Genomic DNA, 25,680 nt, shown 5'->3' with positions numbered 1-25,680 from the left:
ATAACGGGTGTTCTTTTGTATTATATTTAGCATAATAAGATGCCAAAGTAAAATAGCTACCCGATTTCAGATAATAGCAATATACAAATGATACACAATAATGCCTTCTAAATTTTAAAATAACAGAGTAAACTAATTAAGTACATTGAATTTAAACAAGTGAAAGTCTGACTCGACAATAAAAATAAAGAAAAGAATTTTAAACAATTGTATCAAAAAAATGATTCGTTTGTTAAATCTATTCTTTCGTTATTTGTAATCTTACATCACATTTTTAAAACATGTAGTTAATTATCCAAAATATTATTAAATAAACAAGATTTAATAATGTAATATTATTAAATATAGAGATTTAATATTATATACTTTTAATAAAATATTATAAATAAATTATGAATTCACAATTTATAATTAAAAATTTAGAATATGCTTACAAATAGTTGATCTCTAATGTTGTATATATCTCATTATATATCATCTTTAATTTTTTAATTTATAATCGTATTAAATATAAATTATTTGTAAATGCGCCATATTCTGTAACAAAATATTTTTTTTTTATTTCTCATTCATAATTTTATATTGAAATTTAATTTCAATTTCGACCAATATTAGTGTCATAATTCTATTCTATATTAAATCAGTAATGTTGTTACAAAAATGTTAATGATCTTAATAAAAAGTTTTCGAGGCAAATAAGAATGTTGGATGTTGTCTATTCTATACTTTGTCTGTGCTTTTATTTCGCGCCAAAAACTGTAACAAATAGAATAGGAAAGATTAATAATTATTGAAATTTTAAATATAATCAAATTATTCTGATTTGAAAATGGTTGGAAAAGGAAGAATGTATGTGATAAAACGCGGTAAGTCATAAAGTTTATTATTCTATTGCTATTTTGAACAATTTTAATTTAATTTAATTACAAATGTAAAAATATTCTAAATTTAAATATTTTTCATAATTATTAGATGGGCGCAAAGAAGATGTTCATTTCGACAAAATTACATCCAGAATATCTAAATTATGTTATAATTTAGATATGGATTATATAGATCCTGTAAGTATATTTGTTATTGAATTAATTATTATTATTATTGTTCATAATTTTATTTTGATTATATTTTGTATATAAGTTTATGTTATTTATTAATTTTTTGCAAAATTATGTATATTTTAGTAAAGTAATAAGAAAATAAGAAAAAATATGTTTTTAACATAAATATATCTATGAATGTATATTTTCTTAAATTTTTATGTTTTTTTTCATAGTCTGCAATCACTTTTCGTGTTATCAGTGGTTTATATTCAGGTGTAACTACTGTTGAATTAGATAATCTTGCAGCTGAAACAGCAGCAACTATGACTACCAAACATCCAGATTATGCAATATTAGCTGCACGAATTGCAATTTCTAATCTTCATAAAGAAACAACAAAAACTTTTAGTGGTAAGACAATGAATGTATTTAATTTATCATATTCAGTTTTTTTTAATAATTCAAATCATTTCATTCAAATCATTTCATTTATAGAAGTAATATATAATTTATATCATGTAAAGGAACAATATACAAATAATCAAAAACCTGTTATTAGTGAGAAATATTACAATATTATACAAAAAAATGCAAATAAGTTAAATTCTGCAATAATTTATGATAGAGATTTTAGTTATAATTATTTTGGTTTCAAAACGCTTGAAAGAAGTTATTTATTAAAAATACATGGAAAAGTAGTTGAAAGACCACAGCATATGTTAATGAGAGTTGCAGTTGCTATCCATGGTGAAGATATTGACAAAGCTATAGAAACTTATAATTTTTTATCAGAACGTTATTTTACACATGCATCTCCAACACTTTTTTCTGCATGTACTAGGCAACAGCAAATGTCTAGGTATATTTTTTAAAATTATAATAAAATATGATTATTTATATAATAATTTAAAACTTATATATTTTTCAGCTGTTTTTTATTAACAATGAGTGAAGATAGTATTGAAGGAATTTATGACACATTAAAAAGATGTGCACTTATTAGCAAATCAGCTGGTGGTATTGGACTTAATGTACATTGTATTCGAGCAAGAGGTACACCAATAGCTGGTACACTTGGTGTATCTAATGGTTTGATTCCAATGATTAGAGTATACAATAATACAGCTCGATATGTTGATCAAGGAGGAAATAAAAGACCTGGAGCATTTGCTATATATTTAGAACCATGGCATGCAGATATTTTTGAATTTTTAGATCTTAAAAAAAATACTGGTAAGTTAGAATTATTTTTAATTTTTACAATCTTTTATAATTGTTATAATTTTTTAATTTGAAAAGCAATATCAGTAGAAAAAAAAACAAAAAGTTTTATTATTTCATTGTGTATATAATAAAAATTATTACAAAACTAATATAAGAAAAAAATATTATTTTAATATTATTTTGCTTTTATTTTTTTTTATTTTATTTTTTATTTTATTTTTTTTAATTTATTTTGTTTGTATCTTACTTTTGTATATTTAAAATATAAACCAAAAAAATATAAACATAAAATAATAGTTATTAAAATAGATATAAAATAATATATGATGATTATTAGGTAAAAATAGATTTGTATTGTAAATTAATATATACTTTTTAAAGATTGTAAAAAATATAAATTTATGACATAATAAAATAAAAGAGTAAGTTTTTAATTATTTATTTTAATAATATTATGTTTAATCGCGATTAAACAGGTAAAGAAGAAAATAGAGCAAGAGAATTATTCTATGCTCTATGGATACCTGATCTTTTTATGAAACGAGTTTTGGATAATGATATATGGACTTTAATGTGTCCACATGAATCTCCTGGTTTGGCTGATGTTTGGGGCAATGAATTTGAAATTCTCTATACACGGTAAATTAAATTATTGAGATTTAAGATTATTGATTTGACATTATAAAGTTAATTGTTTTTCTACATATATGTATATATATAAAAATGTTATTATATATAATATTATAATGAAATTCATTGTTAGTAAATTTTTGATTACTATATTTTTTGATAGTAATTCAATAATTTAATAAAGTATGCTTGTAAGTTAAGTTTTTATTTTAATTCTTAATGATTAATAATTTATGAATTTCAATAATATTTTTATAAATTAAATTATATAAATAATATTAAATTCTTAATTAGGTATGAGAATGAGAAAAGATATAAACGACAAATTCAAGCTAGAGATTTATGGACAGCTATTCTTATTTCTCAAGTTGAAACAGGAACTCCATATATGCTTTATAAAGATCATTGCAATCGCAAATCAAATCATCAAAATATAGGAACAATAAAGAGTAGTAATTTATGTACAGAAGTTGTGCAGTATTCCAGTCCAGATGAAGTTGCTGTGTGTAATTTAGCTTCAATTGCTGTTAATATGTTTGTAAATCCCATTAATCAAACATTTGATTTTCAAAAACTTCTGAAAGTAACAAAAATTGTTACTTGTAATCTGGACAAAATTATCGATGTCAATTATTATCCCATTCCAGAAGCAAGAAAATCAAATTTTAGACATAGACCTATAGGTAAATATTCTTAAACTATAAAATATAATTATAAAATATATATTTTTATATATTACATATATTTATCACATATATTTTAGGTATTGGAATTCAAGGTCTTGCAGATGCATTTCTTTTAATGCGTTATCCATTTGAAAGTGAAGAAGCACAAAAACTTAATATTCAAATATTTGAAACACTATATTATGGTGCTTTAGAAGCCAGCTGTGAACTTGCTAAAGAAAAAGGTACATATGAAACTTATGAAGGTAGTCCAGTAAGCAAAGGAGTAAGTAAATTATAATGAATATTATATTTACATTTTTTTTTAACATAAAAATATCAATATATCAATTATTAATGTCTACTTCTAGATTTTACAATACGATATGTGGAATGTTATTCCAACTAATTTATGGGATTGGACTATTTTGAAAAAAAAAATTGCTAAACATGGAGTTAGAAATTCTTTGTTAATTGCACCTATGCCAACAGCATCAACGGCACAAATTTTAGGAAATAATGAATCTATAGAACCATACACCAGCAATATCTACACAAGAAGAGTACTGTCAGGAGAGTTTCAAGTTGTAAATCCTCACTTATTACGAGATTTAACTGAAAAAGATCTTTGGGATGAGGATATGAAAAATGAAATTATAGCAAATAATGGTTCTATACAAGTATCTATTTCATATAAATTCAAAATATTCAATTATTAAATATTTATGCATGACAAAAAACTATTTTAAATAAAAATGTTTTTATTCTAGGATATAGAACGTATACCAGATGATTTAAAAATGCTTTATAAAACAGTTTGGGAAATACCACAAAAAATAATTTTAAAAATGGCAGCAGATCGTGGTGCATTTATAGATCAATCGCAATCATTAAATGTTCATATGGCAAAACCAACAACAGAAAAACTTACTTCAATGCATTTTTATGGATGGAAAATGGCAAATAATTTTAATTTCTTTTTTATAATTTATATAAATGATAATTTTCATTATTATGTATATATCTATGTATTATTTTAATAGAAGTTATTTAAACATATGAAAATATTTTTTAGGGTTTGAAAACTGGCATGTATTATTTAAGAACAAAACCAGCAGCAAATGCTCTTCAATTTACAGTTGATAAATCCAAATTACGAAATACAAACAACATTACTTCTAATCAATCTATTAATTCTGAAAATGATAATAATGAAGAACTTAATAATAGTTCTCAAAATGGATGGTTACAAAATCAAAATAAAGAAGATGTAGACATAGTACTCGCATGTTCTCGCGAAAATGGAGATGCGTGCATGGCTTGTGGATCATAAATACGATTTTCTTATTATTTAAAATTATACATATTGTATTTAAGTTATGATTTTTATTTAGAATTATAAATGAAAATTATTTCATATTTTTGAGTATTGCTTTTTAGTATGTATTTTATAATAATATGATGTTGGAAAATTCTAAAATAAATAAAATTTGTTATTAATTAATTTCATAATTTATTTCTTTATAATATTTAACATTTAAAATATAAAGATTTAAAATTTCGCGCGAAAATTTTAATAAATTTTAATAAATGTTGATCACTATTGTATGCTTTTGTGAGCTACAGTCAAGTGTTCAGGAATAGCGTCACTACGGTAGTCAAGTGAAATGTCAAAATTACAAGCGTGTCGACGTACATAGTTGCGTATCAGTTAACTGTCGAGTAAATTTCGTTTCGTTAAACATCCAAAGTGAACATATTCATTTCAAACTCATTTAAGAGTGATTCGGCATTGTGCCGTTTAAATATGTAATGGGTTTATTTTTGATTAAAAGAAAATAAGGAAATAATAAAAAAGAATTCTTCTACAACGAATTTGGGTATTGATGCCCAGCTGATGCATTTTAACATATTTGACAGTTGAAATTGCGTAATTGTTGCTAGGATTTTCTTATGAGCCTTTTTACGCAATTTATCTAAATTGCCGTATAGAATGGCGGATTTGGATGACTTATTTCATTTAGATCAATACGGAGGTCCAGAATCTCTTGCAGAACTGTGTTTCCAAGTAATCTGCAAAAATTTAGATATTATCTCGGTGAAGGATAAATGCGAATATCGGAATCTTTTAAAAGGAGTAGTTTTTCCAAGTGAAATATGCGATAAACTTATTGAATATGTTTTACGAAATGATCCGAATGAAGATCATGATCGTTTCTTTACAATTTTCAAAAATGTATGGATAACCAAACTTAAACGCGTCAAAGTTGTAGGATCTAATATAACTGATGACTCAGTACAGATCCTTGCAAATCATAAACTTTTAAGATTAGAACTTACAGATTGTCCTAATTTAACAGATCAGTCTATTGATTATATAAATGCAAATGCAGAAAATTTACATACTTTAATATGTCGTGGCACTTCTGTAATCATTCCGGAAAAACTTACAGGTAAGAATACTTCATTATTCATTTTCAATTAAATAATTAAGTATATTGTAATTTTAATATAAATTAATTAATAATATAAATATAAATTAATATATAAATTATATATATATAATATTCCATCGTTAAAATGTTTTTTTAATTTTTATTTATTAATAATCAATTATATGTAGTTTATTTAAAAAAAAAAATAATTACAATCATATTATAATGTAATAATATTTTTTTTTCAAATTGATAAAAAATAAGTAGTATCATTAAAGTTATTTAAATGACAATTATTAAATGACAATTATAATTATGTGATTATTATTATTCTAAAATTTAATTTTTAAAATATTTAAAATAATTAATTTTTTAATCAACATTATTTGTAATTTATATAACATTTAATAATATATGAAATTAATATGTATATATATATATTTTTTAATTATTAGCATATCAAACACAAGGATATGTATTTAAAATACCAAATCTACGGACTTTGGCTTTAGAATATGTTCCAATTTGTGCCTTGGAATATAACATACTCTTGGCTGGATTAACAAATTTAACAAATTTAGATTTGTCCAATAGTTTTGATGTGGGCATTTTTGATTTTTTCTATTTGATTCCTAATTTAGTATCTTTAGTTTTATATAATGTTAAAATTATTTCTCAAGCTCAAGCTTTTGTTAACAATATTTGTCATTTGAAAAATTTAAGGTAATTATTTATTTATTATTATCATTAATTTATATATATATATATATATATATATATATATATATATATATATAAAATGAAATATTTAAAACTTTTAATTTAATGTTTTTGAAATTAGGCATTTAGATATTTCTCAAATCAATCCTGAGGATGGAGTATTTACAAATCCTAATACAATCTTATCTGATATTGTAAATGGTTTGCCTCAATTAACATCTTTAGATATTAGTGGCACAAATTTAGCAGGAATCGAAATTGTAAATCGTACAATACAAACAGTTGAACATTCTTTTTATTCTGATATGTATAATAATCTATGTGATATACCAGGTCTTATTTCAAGAGTAGATAGACCTTTACAATTTTTAGGATTATATGGAGCAAATGATGCACCTTGTAGACGTCGTAATATTCCAGCAAAATTGGTAAATAATAAAAACAATAAGTTATATAATAATATATATGTATAATAATATTGTATAATTTATTTTTTATTTACTAATTATTTTTGAATTGCTAGATTGCAGGAAATGCAAATGAAGATCAAATATTAGTTGCAGCTCATGTTTATATGAATAATAAAGAAGATTTAATGTTAAAAGTAATAAGTGATTTATATCAAATCTATAGATATGAAAATTGTCACAGAATGGATCAAGCACTTTGTGCAGTATTAGAAGCAATGGAAAAATATCCTACTCAAAAAGATATACAAATATCTGGAAGGTAAATTTAATTACAAATAATATAAATTTTATATGTAGTTGTATTATATATTTCAAAATATTTAATACAACATGTATTATTTATATTTTATATAGTGCAGCACTTTTTTATATTGTAAAAATGAAAGAAAAAGGTGAATTAGAAGCAAGATTGAAAAAAAGAATTGTACGTACACTTCTTATTGGAATGAGTATTCATAAAAATGAAGAAACTATGATGCGTAATGGTTGTCTAACATTATATCAATTTCGATTACCGCAAGATGTGGTATGTATAATCTTTGTTCTTCATATTAAAAACATTATTTCAATTATATTACAAGATATATTTTAAAAAATAAATAAATAAATATATGTTGCCAATTATTTTATATATTTTATTAGATGTCACATTATGAAACATTGGTTAAACTACTTTTGCATTTAGCTAATAATGCGCAACAAGAAAGTTATGTTCAACGTATTGGAATATTTCTTTTAAATACATTGGCATGTCAAGTAACAGGTAGAGAAAAACGTTTATTAGGCAATCTAGGTTGTATAAAAACAATGCTTGAACTAATCAAATACAGAGTTGAGTCTAGAACATTTGATGATGTTATGGAAGTAGCTTGGTCAACTATGTGGAATGTGACTGATGAAACTCCTATAAATTGTCAACGATTTTTTGAAGAAAATGGCATGCCACTATTTTATAGATGTGTTATGGTATATAAAATTAATATTATTTAATTTATTAATGAAAGTACTAAATTCATATAATATTTTTAAATATTTTATACTTGTAGCAATATTCTCGTAAAGAAGAATTATTGAAAAATATGATGGGATTACTTGGTAATGTAGCTGAAGTACAAAGTCTGAGAGTGCATCTAATGCAACTGCCATATATGGTTGTTTTTACAAATTTAATTCGTAACGTTAGAGAAAGTATTGAGGTATTTTATGTAATATAATTATATTTAATAATTGTATTTTTTTATAATATATTTATTTTTTTATAATTAATTTTTTATAATTTTTGTTATTAGGTACCATATAATGCAGTTGGTATATTAGCTCATATAGCATCTGATGGTGTTGAAGCATGGACAATAGAAAAACCTAGTCGGGATGTAGTTCTTGAACTTATGGTTGAAGCTATCGAACGATGGGATATATCATCAGAACGTAATATTAATTACCGCTCATTTCTGCCATTACTACGTTTAGTAGATATATATCACACACCACAATGTCAACATTGGGCAGTTTGGGCTCTTGCTAATCTTACCACTGTTTATCGTGAGTACTATACTTTGTAAAATTTAATTTTATTTTAAATTTTAAAAATAAATTTTTTCATTTTATATATCCATATATAAAAATATTATATTAAAAATTTTATTATTTATATTATATATACACACATATTTAACATTTAACAAGTTTTATTAAAATCATGATTATTTTTTTTAATAGCTCATAAATATTGTATATTAGTTATACGAGAAGGAGGCCTTGAAAAATTGAATACCTTAATCTCAGATGCAAGACCATATGAGCGTATAAAAGAGCTTGCCCATATTGTAATTGAAAATTGTAGTCATTATAGTAGCAACTCCAATGATATGAATGTTCATTCGCCATTAGATGAAGACTATATATATAGTTCAGATGGTTAAAATTCAATTTTCATTACTATAATTCAATAGCATAAAAGTAGAAAGTTTTATGTCTGTAATAAAAAATTTTCTAAAAAAAAGAGTGTGAGTAAGATTATAAAAATATGCTAAAATATTTGTATGTTGATTTGTCAAATTGTAAATTTAAAATTGAGTACTCAGACAATCTTACTCGCACTTTTATTACATGAACATTTCATTGCATATTTTATTTATTACATGTACAAAATATATTTGGACTATTCGTACAAATATATTATTAATGATATTAAAAAAAAAGTAGTAATTAGTTTAATAAAAATATTTTTGATGTAATAATCTCTATAACATTGTCCAAATTCAAATACATTTTTGATTTATGTAAATAACCATGCTGTATTATAAATAAGATGAAACTAAATTTAGACTGAAGTAATTTCTTTAAATTATGAATTGCTGATTTAAACTTATATTAAGTTTCTTATACTTGTGTGAATTCTTTGTAGATATTTGTATTATAAATAATTTTTCAGTTGCCATTAAATTTTGTTTCATGAAAAAGATTTAAAATAAAAATAAATCTATGCATTAGACTATTATGTAAATAAAATTAAAATGAAATAAGATGAATTAGATTTACAAATTTGTACATCTGTATTACCAGAATTAAAATTTTTTGAAATAATAATGCTGTTGTCAAAATCACGCTATAAAACAAATACTATAACTTAAATTTAATAAACTTAGTAGATTTTAATTATTGACTTACGCAATTAGCAAAAAATTTGCGCAAATGATTATTTAAATGATCATTACTGTAATCATTATGTAATATTATTGTACGCGTGTAATAAATTGCAAAAATTCTTGATTTATTTAATATGTAATATAAAAATGGATAAAACTAATTTATCTTTTCTTATTTTCTATTCTGTTTACTTTTATTATTTATTTTTATTATTTAAAAAAATTATTATTTTATTACTTAAAACATTTTATATATTATAAATATTAAATTTTATTTTTGATAAATAATTTTTGCATTTTTGCAACATTATGCATATATAAAATATAAATTTGAAATAACAAGATTCATATTTATTTAATTATATTTCATTATTTGTTATTAAAAATTTCATATAATAAAAGTTACAAAATATATATATTTAAAATATATTTATTGAATTTTACAATAAAAATTAGATTTTATAAGATAATTAAATAAATCAATTTTGAATATGTAAAATATTCTAGATAAATGATTGAATTTAAAAAAATAATTTAAAAAATATATATATATATATATATATATATATATACACATATATATATATTGTATACTATTGAAAGACAAAAGAATTAATTTTTTAAAAATTAAAATAATATAAAATAATATATTTTATTTAAAAATTATAAATTAGTTTATATTCATTAGTTATTTTCAATAAATAAATTTCATAATATAATTAAAACATGAGTGTGAATTAAATTGATACTAACTTCCGGTTCTGTTCCTTTATTCCGGACGATCGTTAGAATTTGGAAGAAGAGTGACGCCACAGCCTTTAGGAAAGACGACATTTTATGTGAATCGCGCGTCCACGGCATGTCTGAAGAATTTTGTGCCAAATACTTAAATTTCATTATAAAAATTTTAGTTGCTAAGATCTCATAAAGAAAAATTTACGTACTTTAATAAGGTAAATATCATCTCATTTATATGAACAGATTTTCCTAGATAAATGACGGTTCTAAAATTCTCGCAGAGTGTGGCCATTAATTTGGAGAATAAAGAAATAAGTTATTGATCTTTATATTGAAAATAATATTAATTTTTGTAAAAAATAATATATTTTATTTTATATATATATATATATATATCGTTTTGATATTATAATATTTACTTAGTATAATAATCGTCGAAGCACTTTGTCCAAACCATGCATGATTGCGAGTGTGATGAAATATGTACATATATGCCTAATTTATGATAATTTTATTTGGCAAACAACTTTTATAATTTAGTAATATAGTTGATTTATATATCTTTTAAAAAAAATTCACAATTTTAATAATTTAAATGTATAATGATTTGGTATTTATTTTTACATAATATTGTTAATCTTTTCTATTTAAAAAACATGTATGAACAAATTTTTTAGAAATATTTTTATTAATTTGTTAATTTTTAATTATTTTATTAATTTTTCACATTATGCATAAAAACAATAAATGTATATATATACATACAATTAAGTAATTTCTATTAAAAAAATTTATACATGAATGTATTTTGTATAATATTTTAATGCGATACATAAACATTCCTGTTTTGTCTATAGATCTTTGACACCATATCTGACATGTATAACCCATCTATAAGTTGTAGTTATAGCTACCATAAATACAGGTTGGTAATAAATTATATACATGTAAATTTAAATCCATTTGGATTTTGCATTTTTTTTATATATATATTTTTTACAAATATATGTATATTTTTATTTATTATACATATTATTATTATTATTATTACTGTTATTATTATTATTTAACAATATAATACATTTTCATAAATTTTATTAATATATTCTTAAATAATTATAATCGGCAATAAATATAATAAATACTATATCAAAAATAATATATTTAAATATGGTTTTCATTTTTATATTTTTAATATTTTTATTGGCAAATTATATTACTATTATTAAGAAAATAATAATATATTATATATATATATATACACATAGTTATTAATCATAAGAAAGTTATATTTTAAATACTTTTACTACATTATATTTCTTTCTTTCTTTTATTTTTCTTTTTTTTTTTTTTTTTTATTTTAGCTCTAGTATGAGTTCTCGAGGCCGTGGATTTAATTCTCGGGGAGGCAGTTCTTATAGAGGAAGAGGTGGAGGTAGTGGAAACGAATGGAATAGTGGATCAACGGGAGGAAACATGTCTAGCAGAGGAGGTTATTCCTCATCTAGAGGAGGTCGATTTAAATATTCAACTACTAGTTATGATTCTCGTTCAAAATATAATTCTGGTTAGTTGATATTTATATTTTTATATTATAATATAATTAATAATATAATATAATAAAATGGTTATATAATCTATCTACTTTATGAATATTATTTTTATTAAAATTAATATTGATATTTATATTTATAATAGGAGGTTCAGAAAGATATTCTAGTAGAGGAGGAAGAGGTGAACATTCAAATAGTTACAAAAGACCAAGGGTATGTAAACAAATAAATTATAAACTAAATAATTATGTGTATATAAAATTAGCATATATAAAAAATTTGTTTTAATAATTTAGGATTCTTATTCTGGAAGAGATGAACATCGTTCATCAAGTGATTCAACTCGTAAAAGGATGAGAAGTGATTCATATCAGGTATGTATTTTAGAAGTTTAAGTATAGCGATATTTTTATTGAAAGACATTTCAAAAAAAGTGTTAGTCTATTTTGTTTCAATCTCCTGCCGTGCTGTGGTCAAGAACCATTTTTTCATCTTGAAAGCCCTGCTTCACAAAAGTTCTCAAATTCTTAAGTTACATAGCATGAAAAAACGATGGTCCTGAAAGTTTTTTTATCTTTAAAATTTAAGTATGCAATTTTAAGTATTTAAAATATTTTGTTCCATATAAAAAATATTTTCAGGACACTCGTCTAAACATTTAAAAAAAAAAATTAAAAAAAGAAAGAAAAGAAACAGTAGGCAAGGCATTCATAAGTCGTCATACTTTCCTTTCAAGCGACGAGCCAACGGCTACTTGAACACCCATTCTTTTTGCGTTGGGACACTACTGGTGGAACACTACGAAAACATCACATAATTAAAAGATGAAATACACCTAGATGGTACTTAATTATTGCCTGCACACAGTTGCATTAAATATTGAGAACAACCTGAAAAGTATCAGAACCAACAGATGACTAGATATATACATATATGTGCGTGTGTATATATATATATATTTATAGAAATGTGAATTTTAAAATGTCAACATTACATCAGTATTGTTCTCTATCTAAAACAATATGTGCAACTGAACCAATTTCCTACACAATGCAGATCAGTTAACTGAAATATTGAAAGCATCCCTACATTGCCGCACCGCAAAAATTTTTAACAAATACTGCTCTATACAATTTTCTAAATTACATCAATTAAAACTTATCATTGAGATAATGAAGTAAATTGTTAATAATGTCAAAGTATCGTAGACCTTTCCAATATAAAGGACATGCATCCTATGTTATATTCAATTGAAAATGAGTGAGAAACATGAACCTTTTTTAAATATATATTACCTCATATCTACAGGTTGAAGCTAGAATATGTACTGGAAAGCATTATAAAAGCAGTGAAAGTACACAATATATTTTTCACATATTTTATCCTTAAAGAAAATATACAAGGATATAACATTATAACTACAATTTTATTAGTTTTATTTGATTTCTTGGTCCATATAAGTGTGCATAAGGCATTGAATTATATGAAAGAGTGCTTTACAAATAAGAGTATATAAAAACACATCTATCTTTATGCTATTAAAATTGGAAAGGTCTATCAAATAAATAATCCAGAATCATACAGAATTCAGTTCATTTGATATCTTCAAGCAAACGAATGCTGGTCAAAGCTACTAATTCTGAACTCGTACCTGAAATGAAATGACAAGACTGCTATTACATTTTTTGAAAACTAAAAATTGTTTTTAATATAATAAATAAAAAAAGGGATGCAGAGTTATTTATATTTGAAATATGAAAGATAAAATAATTTAGGTGCTTTTCAAGCTTAGGCAAGGTAAATCTATATTTTGGTGATCCAACGGGAATGGGTGTAGTGACCGTAACAGTACAAGGTTGGATGATTTTTATTAAACGATTGGCACTATAATGAATGGTAAATAAGGGAGTGCAAAAGAATCAACTTGGAATGGAATTAGAAAAAATATATGGAGAATATCAGATAGGAGGGAACAAAGGGGAGGAATGTATATAGATTAAAAGAGAGAAGGGCAGGAAAAGAGAAAGATACAATGGGAAGGAGCACAATTGAATTTGATTTGGCAGGGTGGAGGTAGCGGTAGCGGCTCTCAGAGGTATTCTTCGTCGTATGGTGGTTCATCTGCATCAGCTCCTTATGACGATAATAAGGGATCGTCATCTTCGGCCGTGTATGAGGACAAGAGACAGAGCGAACGTGCTTCGTCATACCATCGCTCAGAGGACCGTCATTCAGCATCACGGAGCTATGCACCTCCACCACCCCCTCGAATTAGTGAAATGGCACCTCCAACTCAGAGATATAGCTCGAGCCGAGGGCGAATATCGCATCAAAGCTCAAACTACAGAGGTCGTATTTCAACTCGCGGCAGCGGAAGAGGGGGTGGATTCCATCGCATGAGCTCTCGATCGGACGTCATCATGGCTCGCAAGCGTACTCTACACTCACTCGACTATCGACGCAAGCTGCTAGGATCGCGATCGCGAGACTACATCCAGCGTGTGCGCATGACCACAACCAAATTGCGCAGGAGGTAATTAATTAATAAATCACTTACCAACCGCAATACCGTCCTAGTAGCCTGCTTGCTTATTTGTCAGTAAACGAACTGACTATATCTGACTATAATGACCTGAGAGTCAAGACGATGATAGATATATAAATGGTAAAAGAAAACACAAAAAATGACACAAATGATCGCACGAAACCAATTGTACTGCCGAGAGGCAAACTTTTCGCAGGGTTCTAAATAAAAAAGGGAATTGATTCTGATATGCATAAATACAATGCGTATATCATCAAAATACAATGTAATTACTTTTGATATGAGAACTACTATAATACTTGTACTTTACGAGATCATTATTTATCATTCTTACACATAGCGGTGATTAAAACCAGTATAAGAACGTTGTTTCTTATATATATATTTTAAAACGCGAAAATGCGGAAACATAAGAGCACAATGCAGAGCAAAAAGGCTGAATAGTTAAGACCTTTATTGCAATACGAAATGCATTCATTATGGGGGATAAAAGAAAAAACAAATACTATCGCGATATTTGCTGTATATCAACTATAAGAAAACAAAATTTTGGTTGATGATATAATGAAAGACAAAGGAACCAGAACAAGACGAAGGGAAATAATGTAAGTCAAAACAAAATTGCTGTGTCGTTAGTAGCGGTACTACTAGGCTATCCGGAAGTAAAAAGGAGTCAGGATCAGGAACCAGTATGAAGGACAAGGATAGAGAGATGACCAAAGCTATTAACGCTGAATTTTCCGATGACGATGAAGAGGATGATGATAACAAAAGTAATTGGGATGATGATGATAAGGTAACTCCATAGGGCTGATAATATTTGCTCCTATTGTCTATATGCATATTGTGTGCTACTAATGGCAATACTTACTGTAATATTTACCGACATTAATTCAGCCACATGAACGCGATGATGAAGAGGAAGAGGAAGAAGAAGAGAAAATGAAAAAAGATGAAAAAAGAAAAAAAGAAAAGCAAGATCGGGAAAGGCAAAATACCGAAGATGAGGAAGAAAAAGAAGATGAAGTAAAAGAAGATGAAGATGATCGAAAACATGAGGTGAGGCTAATTAAAAAAAATTTTGCTATTTTAATTATTAGCTTCCCGTTACGATGAACATTTGTTACGCGTATATTTTTAGGATGATGAAGACGATGGGGATGATGAAGAAAGAAATGAAAACGATAAAACAGAACACGGTAGAGCTACTGGTTCAGAAGAATTACCTAGTAGAAGAGATGGGAGAAAATTTATTAAATTAACTTGTCCACATTGCGCTCATCGTAGTGTTACTTTCAAAGAATATTCTTTGCATTTATATTCGGGCCGTCATAGTGCAGCAATGAGACGAATCGCATCGCGTCATAAAGCAACTTTAACTCGTATGCGTGTCTTGCAACGACAAGAACAACGACGTGTCGAAGCTCGTGATGCTGCGCGTGGTACTTTGCCTTCTCGTACCATGTTCTGTCCGATTTGTAAACTCAATTATCGTTCTCTTAAAGCAGCACATCAACTATCCGATTCCCATCGTCAAATGAAACGATTTCTTACACCATTTTGCCGCACATGTCGTATTCAATTTCGATCACCAATGCTATTTGAAACTCATATGTGTTCTTTGGATCATATTAAGGTACTATTTCTATAATAATGTTAAATCTTTTGAAGTTTTAATATATTTTATACCTATATATCTTTCAGAGAAAAAGTGCATTGAAAGAAAGAATGAACGCTGGCAATGGTGAAGCGGAAGCGGATTCAAGTGGACCAGAAGAAGATGACAAGGAAGTTAATCTTGATAATTTCATGACTTTGGATTCTGTAGGTGATGTTGATGGTAAGTATGGTTATTAAATTACATTTTTCTAACAAACGTTAATTTCCATAACAATTATAAAATAATTTACACGACAGAAGATGAAGAGTCTCCTGAAAAAAAAAAAGAAAAACCGGAAAGTGAAGGAACAAATGATACAGAAAAAAAACCTAAAAGCAAACAAATGATTAAAGTTGGAGCAGAATACATAAAACGTGTCGAGGTTCAGTTCTGTGAATTATGTAAGCTATATCTACCACGTAGTGAAAATAGTGAAAGAGCAATAGCACTTCATTGTTCAACTAGAAGTCATCTTAAACGGTATAAATTTAAAACAATTTTATGAATTTATTTTTATTTTTTATATGTACAATTATTGATATAATTTTAATATATTACAGATATGTGCGCGATAATGATGATAAAGCATTGCGAAGGCAAGCAGAAAGAATACATCTGCAATCATCGTCATCTACCAATAATACTTCTACACCAAATGCTGCAAATAGTACAGAAAATGCTAAATCTCCAACTAATTCTGAAGCACCGTCTACGAATAACACATTGCCAGTAACTACAACTGATGGCACTAATATTGCTGAATCTAGTAAAGCAATCGAGCAAAAAGGAACTGTCGAATCTGAAAAGAATATAAAAGACAACAAAAATGGACAAGCGGAAGAAGAAGATGATGATGATTACCCAGGCGATAGTAGCGATAAGTTATGGGATGATGTCGATAAAGACTTGGGCGATATTTTAAGAGAAACAGAAGCAGGAGGTAAATCAAGTGATGATGAAGATTCTCGTTATGATCGTTTCCGTAATTCAGATAAGAAACAACAACATTCTGGCAAGGATAAAGAAAGGGATAGCGAAAAGAATGAAATAGATGAAAAAGAAAATATAAAAAAGCAAGAAGTGAAAGTAAAAATTGAAAAAATAGATATGTAAAGTCCAAGAATTATTAGTACGTTTCAACCATATCCTAATGTGATTTTATTATTTTTCTACAAAAATTTGTAAAACTTTAAAAACCATAGAAAACATATAATATCAGAATTTCATACAAAGCAATTATTTTTTATAAGGTTAAATAGTTATTTTCAATCAAGTTGACAAAACTCTATGTATAATACTATATTTGTTCTCTATAAGTTTGTTGTAAAAATGTTGTAAAAATGCGTAATTTAAACATTATTTGTTTCATATAAAATTGTGAGTATGAAACTGTGTTTAGATTTTTATTTACTAAATACTGGACATGCTTGAAATGTACACACTGATATAAACTTCATAATGTTCAATTCCTTTGTAATTCAAATAGTCACTATGTACGCACATTCAGTGACAATGTTGACAAGAACTGTAAAGGAAATTATTCATATAAGCATGTTAAGTATAGTTATGTAAAAGTAGCGGTTATTTGTGCATTGAAAATTTGATGAAATCTACAAAAAACAATAAAAATATCTAATTAATTTCTAATTATTAATGTAAATGAATATATAACAAAATCGATTAACTTGTCACTTTTAGATAAGTGTAATAAATATTATATACATCTTAATACTATGATTTGTGTTTATCTTGTAATTTAATAGAACGATAAATTTTTCAATAATTAAGATTTATTGAATGAATTTTGTTTATGTATTATATTTTCAAAATATTTTATAAATATAACCACAGACTAGATAAACCTAACATTGAGATTTTGTGTTTTAAAATACTGACAAAAAATCAGAATGTTTGATATAATTTCTACATTTTAAAGTGGTGAGTACAAAAATTATATTTAATTTAATCATAAAAATTTATAAAAATCAATTCTCATATTATATTTATTGCATTATTATAAATCTCTAACATTTATATTATACATTTATCATTATATTTTATTATTTATATTAAACATAATACTATTAAAGTTAAATTTATTTTTATATATTGCTAATACTTAATTGTTTGTGCAATATAAGCAAAAAATACATAATTTAAGATTTTTAATATTTTAAATTAAAAGACAAAGTTGATTAAAATTTTCTTCGTAAATTTTGTAGAGCAAATCTAGATAAAAACAACAAATAGTAAAATAGAATAGATAAAATAAGAATTCAAGATATGCATCATCTCTTGAATGCTTTTGATTTTGAAACGATTTTTGATATTCAATATTTAGGTGGCATGACTCTCAATTCTTACCTATTACTTATTATTTATTATTTTTCTCTTATTATTTGTTAAATCTTATATTAATTTTATCTATAGCACTTTAGAAATGGAATTGAATCTGATCAAATAAGAGAATCTAATAATAAGAGAAGAATATAACGGCAATAATGTAATCCGTAAAATAAAGCATTTTTAAACATCTATTATTTTCGATTTTTATTAAACATAATGATTTAAGATTTTTAAAATATTAAAATTATAATTTTTGATTTACCAAATTCTATATAGCGTCACTAATCAAAATTTGGAATATTTTATGATTTTGATAAATCTTTAAACTTAATTTTAGATTCTAACAATATACCCGTTCTTATGTTCGTTATATGGCATCTCATTTTTCCCACTATTTTCAATATAGAAATCGTGTGGTACACTTTAAATATCAAATATCGTAAAAATTATTCTATACTTTATCTGTAATTATATATAATCTAAATTCATGTAATACATCAGTATCATGTATACATCAATAATCAGCTGTTCAACTATGTCATTCATATTTTTTGTACATGATTACCTATTGACCAACATAATACCGAAGCACAGTATAATCAGTTGTTGATATGTTTTAGATTGAATAAATATTTTTAAATAATTTTTATAACAATTAATAATTGACAGTGAGCTTCTGCATAAACACGAAATTTGTAGCATAAAATTATAGTATTATCAAAGTTATATAATATCATATACATTGCTAGAAATTCTACAAAAGGAATAGTGTGAAGAGGTTAGATTTATATATGTTCGTTTGACAGCATATGAAGGTGAGATCTGATGCTAAATTAAGGTCATAAATAAAGCAAAAACTAATTATAAATTATAATATATATATATATATATATATTTAATTTATATATATATATATATATAAACGTATAAAAAGTCATTATTCTTAAAGGATATTTCTGTAATCTTGAATTGTGGAAGATGCGATGCGTATAAAATTCTACACAAGGTTAGATCATCTTTGATGTTTGACGTTAGATTTTAATTTTGTGTCAAACTTGTGTATGAATAATATAAATTAAAAATTATAATAATAATAAAAAAAATTTAAACAGAAATAAATTAAATGTAATGCTAATCAAATGGTATTTTTACATTAAAATATTTATAATATTATTAAAAATTGATAATATAAATAATTATAAAAATTTATTAAATTATTTATATCGCATAAATAAATTATTGATTAAAATTTCAAAATACATTCATTAAAATGTTATTTTTAAAATATATGTCTATATATATATATATATATATTGAATTTAAATTTTATTACAATATAAAATGAATTTGTATTATTTGAAATGAATAATAATATATTATAAATAATGTCAGAATTTTCAGAAAAATAATGGGTCAAACACTTAGTGAACCTGTGACAGCTAAGAATTTAGCATGCTGTAGAAATTCAAACTATCGAGTTGGAAGTTCTTGTATGCAAGGTTGGCGTATCAAAATGGAAGATTGCCATGTACATATACTTTCATTACCTGATGATCCTGGTACTGCATTTTTTGCAGTATATGATGGTCATGGAGGTAAGAATAAGATAAGAATAAAATTTTTAAAACAAAAATTTAATTAAATTGTTTAAAATTATCTAAAAAAGAATAATTAAATGTTGATCAATATAAAACATACTGAAAATATATTTATATTATTATATTAATTATATTAAAAGAAGAATTTTAAAAGAAAATTTCAAATTTCTATAGCTATTATAAATAAAATTAATCAATAAATCTAAATATAATTTCTATGTTTAAAGAAATGATAAATATTAATAGGTGCAGCAATGGCACAATATGCTGGAAAACATCTTCATGAGTATATAACTAAAAGAAGTGAATATAAAGCAGGTAATATTATTCAAGCAATACAACAGGGTTTCTTGGAATTAGATAGAGCAATGCAAAATGATGCAGCACTTAAAGATGAGCAAGCAGGAACTACTGTTATAGCACTTCTTATAAAGGATAATGTTATATATAGTGTAAGTTCTTTTTTAGTTAATTTTTTTTTGTTATTGCTATTATTATTTTATAAGACTATTATAGGCAAATGCAGGTGATAGTAGAGCAGTGGCAAGTATAAATGGCAATGCTATTCCACTTAGTCGTGATCATAAACCAACATTGAAGGATGAACGTGAAAGAATTGAAGCTGCTGGTGGTTGGGTTGAATTTAATAGAGTTAATGGTCAACTAGCATTAACTCGTGCTCTCGGTGATTTTATGTTCAAACGAAATGAACGTAAATCTCCGCAAGAACAAATCGTTACTGGTAATTTTAAATTTTTTTAAAAAAAATTGTTTTTTGTTAAAATTATGCTAAAATTATGCTAAATTTTTATAATTACAGCCTTTCCTGAAGTTCAAGCTTTTCAAATAACAGAAGATTGGGAATTTGTTGTTTTGGCATGTGATGGTATTTGGGATGTAATGACAAGCAATGAAGTAGTTAATTTTATAAGAACACGTTTAGTTCAGTCGAAATTCGGAACAAGATTAGAACAAGACACATTGGATCCTGAAGAAATTTGTGAAGAACTTATGAAACATTGCCTTGCACCAGATGCTTTAATGGGTACTGGTTGTGATAACATGACAGTCGTTCTTGTATGTTTTCTTCATGGAAAACCATATTCTCATTTGATTTCACGCTGCAAAGAATCCATTAGTACAAATTCTTAGTCACTTAAATTATTAATATTTTATGTCGATTATTTTTAAAAATTCTTTATATTTAATTTTACATCATAATGAAATAGTATTTCATCATCACATTTCATCAAAAGTTATAAAATTTACTAATTTTTTTATGAACTCTTATTGTTTTTAAGTTTTATGAACACAAATTTTTTAAGAAATGATTGATCTCTATTAACAGTATTTTTCTCATCATATAATTATCATGACATCTTATTTATAATTTCAAAAAACAAATTACAAAAAGAAACTGAATTACAAGTTTTTATTTACAATTTCAAACAATGGACAAGCAATGTCCAGATATAAGTTTAGTAACAACTTCAATAAAATGCAGTAAGTTTTCATTCAAAGTCCATAGCGGTCTTGTAAAGAAGAAACAGCCGCATTGGCAAGAGAACTCAATCTGCCTGCAACTTTATATACTCCTTGACGTACACTTTCTCTAACATCATCTAAATCAACATCAGCTCTTCCACCACTAAGACGCATTGACAAAGAAGCAGTGGGAGATGTTGCTGTAGAATTTCCTGTGCCAAAATAATCAGCTGATGAAATACTAGAAGAACCTTCAAAACGTCGCAAATTACTTTTACGTTCCCACTGTAATTAAAATGATATCAAATTTTATTTTAAATAGAAAAATATAAAAATAATATTGATATAATCATAACAACTCACAGAATCATCATCTTTGCTGTCTTGAAAATACTGATCTGAACTAATAGCCTTGGCACTACCAAATTTTTTTTGTGCTTCTCCTTCTATCATTGTTTTATTATCGGTTTTACCAACATTTACTTTGTTTGATGGAACTATTCGTTTTGGTGGTTCTGGCTCTGCAATCACAATAACTTCTTCATTGCGAGATTTATTATTTGTATTGCTACTGTATGGGGTTGATAAGGCCGCATAAAATTCATCTAAACTAATAAAAAGATCTCGTTCAATATCAATATCTCTTGGTCTTGGTTCAGAAGCAGTTATAGTCTTTGATGATGTTTCCTGTGTTATTGTTCTCATATCACCAAGTGCAGAATGACTTGCACCACTGTAAATTATATACATTTTAATACATTATATTGTGTTTTTATAGTATATTCATAATTGTTTGTGCAGTATTATTAAATAAAATTCTTCATTTATATATATACAAGTTGTCTCAAAAATATTATTGAATATCCATTGGAGATTCTTGAAGTAATTTCAAGTAAAATTTTTCTTTGTAAAAATTTTCTTGATGATTTTGTTAACGAATTATTAACAAAAAATATTAATTAATTATATAATCTAATCGGACCACGATAATAGCGCTGGTTATATACTGTCGACCGAACATGAAAAAGTTCAAAGAACATATTTCGAAGAAAGTATATTGAATATAACAAATATTTTTTTATCAATAAAAAATTACATCGAATTATATTATGAACAAATAAATAAATAAATAAATAAATTATATATATAATATAATTATAATTAATTTATTATAATTTATTATAATTTATTATAATTAATTAATTATAATTAATTATAATAAATATATTATAATAAATATATATAATATAATATTTAATATATTTTGAGATTTATATTATTATAGAATATTTTCATGTTCAATCGTTAATGCTATTGTCGCAGCGCGATTAAGCTACTTGCTTCATTGACCAATTTTTTATTAATATCTCGTTAACAAAATGGTAATGAAAGTTTTTATAAAGAAAAATATTGCTTAAAATTATCTCAGGAATGTCCAGTTTATGAATATTCCAACATTTTTGAAACATTGTATATATTCATATATATATATAAATATATGCGTATGAATTAAATAAATAATTTTATAAATAAAATACAAATATTACCTTCGTGAATTAAATCCCATACCAAGACGTTCTGCTTGTGTTGCCTTGGAAGGATCTAATTGTTTCATTTTTTGTTCCATTTTTTTAGCTTGTTCATTTAAATTCTTTTCGTAACGATAGGCAAGGCGAGTAGCAAATTCCTCTTGTTCTTTTTTTATATTTTCTTGATTATCCTTTTCCTGTGGCTCTTTAATAGCTTCGGCAACACTTTTTTCTAGTTCATCAAAATTTGTTTTAACTCTCTGAGCACCTAATCCACCAGCTTTTTTCCCGAACTATTATAGAAGTATAAAAATTAATTTATTAATATTTTTTTAAATATATTAATATTGTAATTAATATAATTTTCAATTGTATTAGTATTAAAAAAAATTAAAAAATAACTTATATAATTAATATAATTACACTAAAAATATAATATAAATAAAAGATCAATTGTATGTACGATACATACGCCACTTCGTTTATTCTGAATTTTTCTGACACCTATCGTAGATTTCCTCTCAGATATCAAATTTGAGGTAGAATCAGATAATTTAACAGTAGGTCCTAAAGAATTAGCAGCACTTTCTAAGCAATCTTTTTGATTATTTTTGTTTTCATTATTTAATATAGAATTACAAATTGAAGAATTAGAAACTGAATTTTCTTCAGTATACATTGAAGATTTGCTATGTGCTTCAGTATTTTCATGTTCCTTAAAAAAATCAATTTCACCTTGTTCTTCAGACATTAATGTTGGACCTTCATCCAAATGCAACTACAATAAAACATAATTTTTGAGAATATAAATATTGAAAAAAAATTTTTTAAATTTAATTCTTTTTGTAATGTTATATTTAATGCAAGATATATACACATGGATAAGTTAGTTATTAATAAAAATAGTTCAAAATAATTCATCAGTGTGAATAAAACAGAACATACAATGATATATAAATAATTTTGAAAAAAATTGTGCTATTGACAATTGAAAATAAAAATAATCATATATCAACTTTTATAAAATTATCTTTTAAAATAAAATGTTAAGCAAGTTTAGTTTGATAATGTTTTTGTGAAAATAGTTTTACAGCTCACCATTGTCTTATTTTTTGTTGAAGGAAGAATAACCTATAATTATCACATATTTGTAGTTATAAAATGATTAACTAAAGTGTATGTTCTGTATGAAAATACATATAAACAATATAAATTTTACCTTTGTTCCATAACGCCTCATTGCTTGAGCAGATGCTTGTGCCAATTTTTCTCTATACTGCATAGCAGCACGCGAATTATATTTTTGCTGAGCATCAGTTGTTGAACAATTGTGTTGTGCAAAATATTTTTTCTGTAAAATATAATAAAAATCTACTTAAAATCAATTATTATCAAACAATTTCAAATAATTTAATAAAATAAAAATAGAGTAATTATAATAATTATAATGATAATTAATAATTTTGAATTTTATTAATATGAACACCAACAGCATTTGCATTTCCACCCAATTGCATATTTCTCAATTGTAACCAAGTCCAATTTGTATCAAGTTGAGTAGATCGAACAAATGTTAAATGAACTCCTAATCCTCGATGAACTGCAGAGCAATCGATACATAGGAAAACACCATAAGTTACACTGGACCATGCTGGATTTTTTGCATTGCAATCAAAACATGTCTGAAATCATAATATTATATCAATATTCTATATTATAATAATGTATAATTATTCTAATTATTCAATTATAAATTATAAATTTCATTAACGATTATTAAATTCTTTTTAAAAATTAAAAAATTTTATTAATATTTTTAAAAAGTAAATTGACATAAAATATCTTACATGAAATATGTTTGTCATCATAAAATTCTAGGAAAATTACAGGTTGGGAATTAAAAATATGATATTATGTTAAAATTATTGTTAAGTCTATTATTGTATAGTTTTGTATAGTTTCATATTTAATATCATAAAATAAAATAATAAATAAAGAAACAAACCTTATTTGTCGGAATAGCTCGTAATCTTTTAAAAATCTCTTCAATATCATTTTTACTAGGTGCTGGATCTGCCATTTTTGACGTGTTGTCAATGGCCTCGCAAAGTATTCTGGGACGCGTGGCGATGGTAAGGATATTATATTTAGAGGTCGCTTATTGCAAATTGAAGTTTAATTTAAGTTTAAAACAAATATTGATAATATTTTAAATTCAACTGAATATTGTAACTTAGACAGTTGCTAATTATTTTTATACATTTAATATATAATACATATAATATAATAGAGAAAGAAAAAGAGAATGATACATAGCAAATAAAACAACACATTTTTATTTTATTTTTTTATATTAATTAATTTTCTTATTAGTTTATTAATAAATTTATATAC

The 25,680-nt window shown here is 24.9% G+C and overlaps 5 protein-coding genes across 12 annotated transcripts; 4 read left to right on the top strand and 1 right to left on the bottom strand.

Annotated features, from left to right (window-relative positions):
- The first annotated feature begins 40 nt into the window (after nucleotides 1–40).
- LOC108001477 (ribonucleoside-diphosphate reductase large subunit) lies at nucleotides 41–5,063 on the top strand. Its single transcript, XM_017062489.3, has 11 exons — nucleotides 41–866; nucleotides 973–1,061; nucleotides 1,274–1,451; nucleotides 1,536–1,899; nucleotides 1,969–2,273; nucleotides 2,741–2,903; nucleotides 3,189–3,577; nucleotides 3,658–3,845; nucleotides 3,931–4,239; nucleotides 4,330–4,518; nucleotides 4,635–5,063. Exons 1-11 carry the CDS (start codon nucleotides 830–832, stop codon nucleotides 4,890–4,892), a joined length of 2,469 nt encoding a protein of 822 aa, XP_016917978.1. The 5' UTR covers nucleotides 41–829; the 3' UTR covers nucleotides 4,893–5,063.
- Nucleotides 5,049–9,674, top strand: LOC108001484 (protein zer-1 homolog). The gene is made up of 9 exons (XM_017062503.2): nucleotides 5,049–6,012; nucleotides 6,450–6,717; nucleotides 6,836–7,142; nucleotides 7,238–7,443; nucleotides 7,539–7,710; nucleotides 7,827–8,150; nucleotides 8,231–8,380; nucleotides 8,474–8,726; nucleotides 8,904–9,674. Exons 1-9 carry the CDS (start codon nucleotides 5,553–5,555, stop codon nucleotides 9,104–9,106), a joined length of 2,343 nt encoding a protein of 780 aa, XP_016917992.1. The 5' UTR covers nucleotides 5,049–5,552; the 3' UTR covers nucleotides 9,107–9,674.
- Nucleotides 9,675–10,525: 851 nt separating this feature from the next.
- LOC108001493 (uncharacterized protein DDB_G0283697) lies at nucleotides 10,526–18,194 on the top strand. 5 transcript variants are annotated; one of them, XM_062076154.1, is made up of 12 exons: nucleotides 10,526–10,785; nucleotides 11,428–11,495; nucleotides 11,935–12,137; nucleotides 12,269–12,336; nucleotides 12,420–12,497; nucleotides 14,190–14,656; nucleotides 15,308–15,464; nucleotides 15,566–15,727; nucleotides 15,810–16,304; nucleotides 16,373–16,508; nucleotides 16,586–16,808; nucleotides 16,889–18,194. In XM_062076154.1, exons 2-12 carry the CDS (start codon nucleotides 11,449–11,451, stop codon nucleotides 17,439–17,441), a joined length of 2,589 nt encoding a protein of 862 aa, XP_061932138.1. In that variant the 5' UTR covers nucleotides 10,526–10,785; nucleotides 11,428–11,448; the 3' UTR covers nucleotides 17,442–18,194. The 5 variants fall into 5 exon arrangements, with proteins under 5 accessions (XP_061932138.1, XP_061932137.1, XP_061932141.1 ...); XM_062076153.1 differs by having other exon boundaries at nucleotides 15,305–15,464; XM_062076157.1 differs by lacking the exon at nucleotides 15,810–16,304.
- Nucleotides 18,195–18,853: 659 nt separating this feature from the next.
- LOC108001640 (probable protein phosphatase 2C T23F11.1) lies at nucleotides 18,854–22,092 on the top strand. Of its 3 annotated transcripts, none has more exons than XM_017062745.3 (5): nucleotides 18,854–19,489; nucleotides 20,067–20,269; nucleotides 20,519–20,724; nucleotides 20,789–21,014; nucleotides 21,093–22,092. In XM_017062745.3, exons 2-5 carry the CDS (start codon nucleotides 20,083–20,085, stop codon nucleotides 21,422–21,424), a joined length of 951 nt encoding a protein of 316 aa, XP_016918234.1. In that variant the 5' UTR covers nucleotides 18,854–19,489; nucleotides 20,067–20,082; the 3' UTR covers nucleotides 21,425–22,092. The 3 variants fall into 3 exon arrangements, with proteins under 3 accessions (XP_016918234.1, XP_016918224.1, XP_061932145.1); XM_017062735.3 differs by lacking the exon at nucleotides 18,854–19,489 and adding an exon at nucleotides 19,519–19,680; XM_062076161.1 differs by lacking the exon at nucleotides 18,854–19,489 and adding an exon at nucleotides 19,684–19,816.
- Nucleotides 21,690–25,448, bottom strand: LOC108001613 (ADP-ribosylation factor GTPase-activating protein 2). Of its 2 annotated transcripts, XM_017062691.3 has the most exons (8): nucleotides 25,292–25,448; nucleotides 24,777–24,968; nucleotides 24,506–24,637; nucleotides 24,385–24,417; nucleotides 23,759–24,064; nucleotides 23,305–23,579; nucleotides 22,121–22,490; nucleotides 21,690–22,042 (listed from the first exon to the last, which is right to left on the bottom strand). In XM_017062691.3, the coding sequence occupies exons 1-8, from the start codon at nucleotides 25,364–25,366 to the stop codon at nucleotides 21,788–21,790; spliced, it is 1,638 nt and encodes a 545-aa protein (XP_016918180.1). In that variant the 5' UTR covers nucleotides 25,367–25,448; the 3' UTR covers nucleotides 21,690–21,787. The 2 variants fall into 2 exon arrangements, with proteins under 2 accessions (XP_016918180.1, XP_016918187.1); XM_017062698.3 differs by lacking the exon at nucleotides 24,385–24,417 and having other exon boundaries at nucleotides 25,292–25,447.
- Nucleotides 25,449–25,680: the final 232 nt, after the last annotated feature.

This window comes from Apis cerana, linkage group LG6 (assembly GCF_029169275.1).
Source record: "Apis cerana isolate GH-2021 linkage group LG6, AcerK_1.0, whole genome shotgun sequence".
NCBI classification, from domain to species: domain Eukaryota; kingdom Metazoa; phylum Arthropoda; class Insecta; order Hymenoptera; family Apidae; genus Apis; species Apis cerana.
This window is presented reverse-complemented; position numbering and strand designations above follow the sequence as displayed.